This window comes from Alosa pseudoharengus, unplaced genomic scaffold, assembly GCF_046254945.1.
Source record: "Alosa pseudoharengus isolate Yale_2024_CS ecotype anadromous, Long Island Sound unplaced genomic scaffold, YU_APseudo_1.1 YU_APseudo_1.1_scf_21, whole genome shotgun sequence".
Taxonomy (NCBI): domain Eukaryota; kingdom Metazoa; phylum Chordata; class Actinopteri; order Clupeiformes; family Clupeidae; genus Alosa; species Alosa pseudoharengus.
The window spans coordinates 14050568-14053958 of NW_027468674.1; the positions used below are offsets into that span (position 1 = coordinate 14050568).

The 3391-nt window shown below is 41.2% G+C and overlaps 1 protein-coding gene across 1 annotated transcript; it reads right to left on the reverse strand.

Annotated features, from left to right (window-relative positions):
• Positions 1 to 3123, reverse strand: LOC143138438 (fish-egg lectin-like). Its single transcript, XM_076298907.1, has 5 exons — positions 3029 to 3123; positions 1616 to 1843; positions 813 to 1018; positions 597 to 724; positions 1 to 459 (listed from the first exon to the last, which is right to left on the reverse strand). Exons 1-5 carry the CDS (start codon positions 3087 to 3089, stop codon positions 315 to 317), a joined length of 768 nt encoding a protein of 255 aa, XP_076155022.1. The 5' UTR covers positions 3090 to 3123; the 3' UTR covers positions 1 to 314.
• Positions 3124 to 3391: the final 268 nt, after the last annotated feature.

Below are 3391 nucleotides of genomic sequence, written 5' to 3' on the forward strand. Positions count from 1 at the left end.
TTGATCACCAAAATCACAAGAGGACAGATAGTATTCATCGTTATGATTATTTTTAAAGAGTGCTGGAAAAGACAACGTAACATACAACCACCCAAAGGAAGCACCACTTCAGGATATTCTAGACTGTGCACACTGTTTTCAATCTACACAATAGATGTGTTTTTAAAAATCAACTGGATAATTTGACAGAAGCACAGCATGAGTATTACTGTTTAAATTGTAAGCAGATGAAAAGCAGCAATGAAACATTTTAAGCACTGCAGTAATGAATGAAGTAATGAAGCTGTAGGGCTGCCTCTGTCGAAGAGCAGTGCTCAGACTTTGCAGTTGTAGATGGTGTCATCCTTCAGGATGATCCAGAGATGATCCATATCGTAGGACACATGCTTCACTTGACCGTTGTGGATATTAATTAGGGTCCACTTGTCACCCTCAGGGTTACAGGGAGATGTGGAATCCCTGCAATGGATTTCACCAGATGACGAAATATTTTAGAGTTGATGGGAAATAATTTAACATAATTGTGGAATTATAAAAAAAATACTTTGTGGCCTTAAAAAAGGACCCTCCATACAGACAAACTCGTAAAGACAAACCTGCGGAAGACGTTTCCTGCAGAATTCACTCCATAGACAGAGCCATCACCTCCCACCTCGATCATAGACAAGGATCCTGCAATGCGCTGCCAGTCACCGACTCCCTGACAATGAAGGGAATCCACCCCCTATAGGATCCAATGAAGGTGGTTGAGAAAAATCAATTCATTTTTTTTATTTTGCTTAGTGATCATTCCCCAAAATGATCAGCCTTACCTTTCTCATAAAGATTTGATGCCGACTGTTAATACCCCAGCAGCTATAGGGGCCACAGCTGTAGTACTTTAATTTGCCAGGATACCTGGTCCAGCTTACAGGACTGTTTGCTCCCATGTAGCCGACAGTAAGACAGAAGGGGAGATCATCATCATTGCATCCTGCAACAAACTGGTCTCCACCAGCATCAATCTGCTTCAAGAGCCCTGGTCCATAATAACAAAACACAGGTGTATGGGATTTGAAGTCCAGACTTCACATCAAACAATGCTATTGTACACTACCAGTCAAAAGTTAGGGTTCACGTAGAAATTTCCATTCCACTCCATTATTCATTTTATTTATTATGTATTTATTTAATATTTATATATTTGTTTCTCTCTCTCTTGCCACTTGCCCCCCACCCACATATACAGGTACACCCCCCTCACTCACACACACCATTACACCGAAACCCCCCTCACACACCCCCCGCCCCCCCCACACACACACACTTACACACTATACCTCCCAAACACGCACACCATACCCACACACCTCCTACACCACCCTCCCCCCAAACACACATATACACTACCCCCCCATCAAACTGTCAAAATCCTTGTAAATCCATTTAAATGTAATTTTGGAAAAATGTTGTTAAAATAATAAAACTTGTAAGTATATGATATGTTAAGTCATCATGCGAACTTTGACAACACATTGTTGAATCATTTAAAAATGACAAGGTTTTTTCAATTTCCTGAAAACGAATGGATTTGGACATACAGCGACAATATTATCAGTGGTGAAGTTGGTCTTACCAGGTACTTGAACCCAGCTACCTGCAGCCAGTTTGAAGATGTTGTTTGCACTGTTGACTCCCCAGATTCCTGCTTGGCCCACGGTGACGTGTTTCAGTTTGCCATTGATTTGTGTCCATGTCGATTCATACAGTGTGAAGATATTGTCTTCTTTGTTCACTCCCATCACCTGTCCATTACCTACGTCAATCTGCACTAGGCTACCAGGGATAACTTCACAAGTATATGCTGCAAGAAAACAAAATAAAAACGGTTAAGTGTGGGTAGTCAGGTGGAGGTGAGTCAGGTGGAGGTGAGTCAGGTGGGCACAACAGGGAAAAATTGACAAGGCGCACGGGATTGAGAACAGGGTTTCTGCAGGCATCAGCAAATCTCATTTCATGCTTTTTCATGCCACTTTAAACTAATTTCATGCCCATGTCCAACTGCAGATAAACCTCACAGCACGTTGCATTGCATCCGGTGTCGCGACAAGGTTCGATACAAACCTCGACCTCGGGGGGCTAGACATTTTATTAAATAATACTACACGAACCCTTCGTTCAAAACATGGCAAACCATATATCAAAATAAACAGCAGACCTTACCGAACACGAAGGTTTAAAGCAGTCCCTGTACAGTTAGCCGTTCCAGAGTAATCCGGTTTTGAATTTGCAGCAAATTTCGACATGCATGTCTCCAAATTTGGGCTTTAAGTTTCACAATGTGTTTACATTTTTCTACATGATTTCATAACAGGCCAAATACAAAATAAATGTTACAAATATCGCCTAAATGTCGGTAAATATTAAAATCAGAGGATATACAGCGGAGCTGACTAAGAGTTTGTTAAAGTAGCCTTAATGATCACAAAATGCTAAGCATGCGTCTAGGCTATTTGAGTTTCTTAAAGCTGAGCTGTGATTGAATTGTTCAATACATGATTTCATAACAGGCCAGATATAAAATAAATGTTAAATATAGATATCTGTAAATATTAGATAAGATTATTTACAGTTCTGTGTTATAGGCCTACGTCATGTTTTTGTAATGTTTCATACAGTGGTGCAGGTCTACTGCTGTGAATAGGCTAAATACAATTTTGAACATTTTAATAGCCTACTACTGTATAGTTAACTTTGGCCTTGGTGCCCGGACATGTGGCCTTTGTGCCCCCCCATCAAATTCGCCCAACTGAAGACCAAGTGCCTTGCCCCTAAAATGGTGAAATTCCAAGCCTGGTTACAGCCCTAATAATTCGTAATGCCTCTGAACATCGAAGTTCATGCTTTTTCATGCCATTTCATGCCTGAATTTTCACAAAATCTATTTAATTACTTTTCATGCTTTTTAATGACCCGCGGAAACCCCGGAGAAACAGATTAACGTAGGCCAACCCACAGATGAAGTCAACAGACAGTGAAATTAACTTACCATTGCATGCAGTCAACAGGCAGTGCAGGGCAAAGAGAATTGTTGCGATGCGAAGAGACATGGCTGAGTTGTTGTGCGGTAACTAGACATGTTCATGGACAGTCTTTTATTGATATTGTGATGAACGTAATGATGTAATTGATTGCCTGCTCACGTGGGTAGGAACGTGTATTGATTGAGCGATGAGAGACACCTGTGGAGGAAGACGTTTAAAAACAGTACACGGTGCTTGGTGGAAAGAAGAAAGGGCAGACGACTGAAGAGGGGCAGAGATGAGGTGTTGGCGTGGACATAGTTAGTTGCTATATGGACAGGACATCTGAAGTGATGCTATTGACTTAAATCGGAAGGCAAGAATCAACG

Excerpts from the sequence above, each read along its gene's own strand:
- LOC143138438 (XM_076298907.1), bottom strand. The coding sequence starts at position 3,089 with ATGTCTCTTCGCATCGCAACAATTCTCTTTGCCCTGCACTGCCTGTTG. Across the intron at positions 725-812 it reads ATCAAATCTTTATGAGAAAG|GGGGTGGATTCCCTTCATTG; the intron begins GTAAGGCTGATC and ends TGGATCCTATAG. Across the intron at positions 460-596 it reads GCAGGAAACGTCTTCCGCAG|GGATTCCACATCTCCCTGTA; the intron begins GTTTGTCTTTAC and ends AATCCATTGCAG.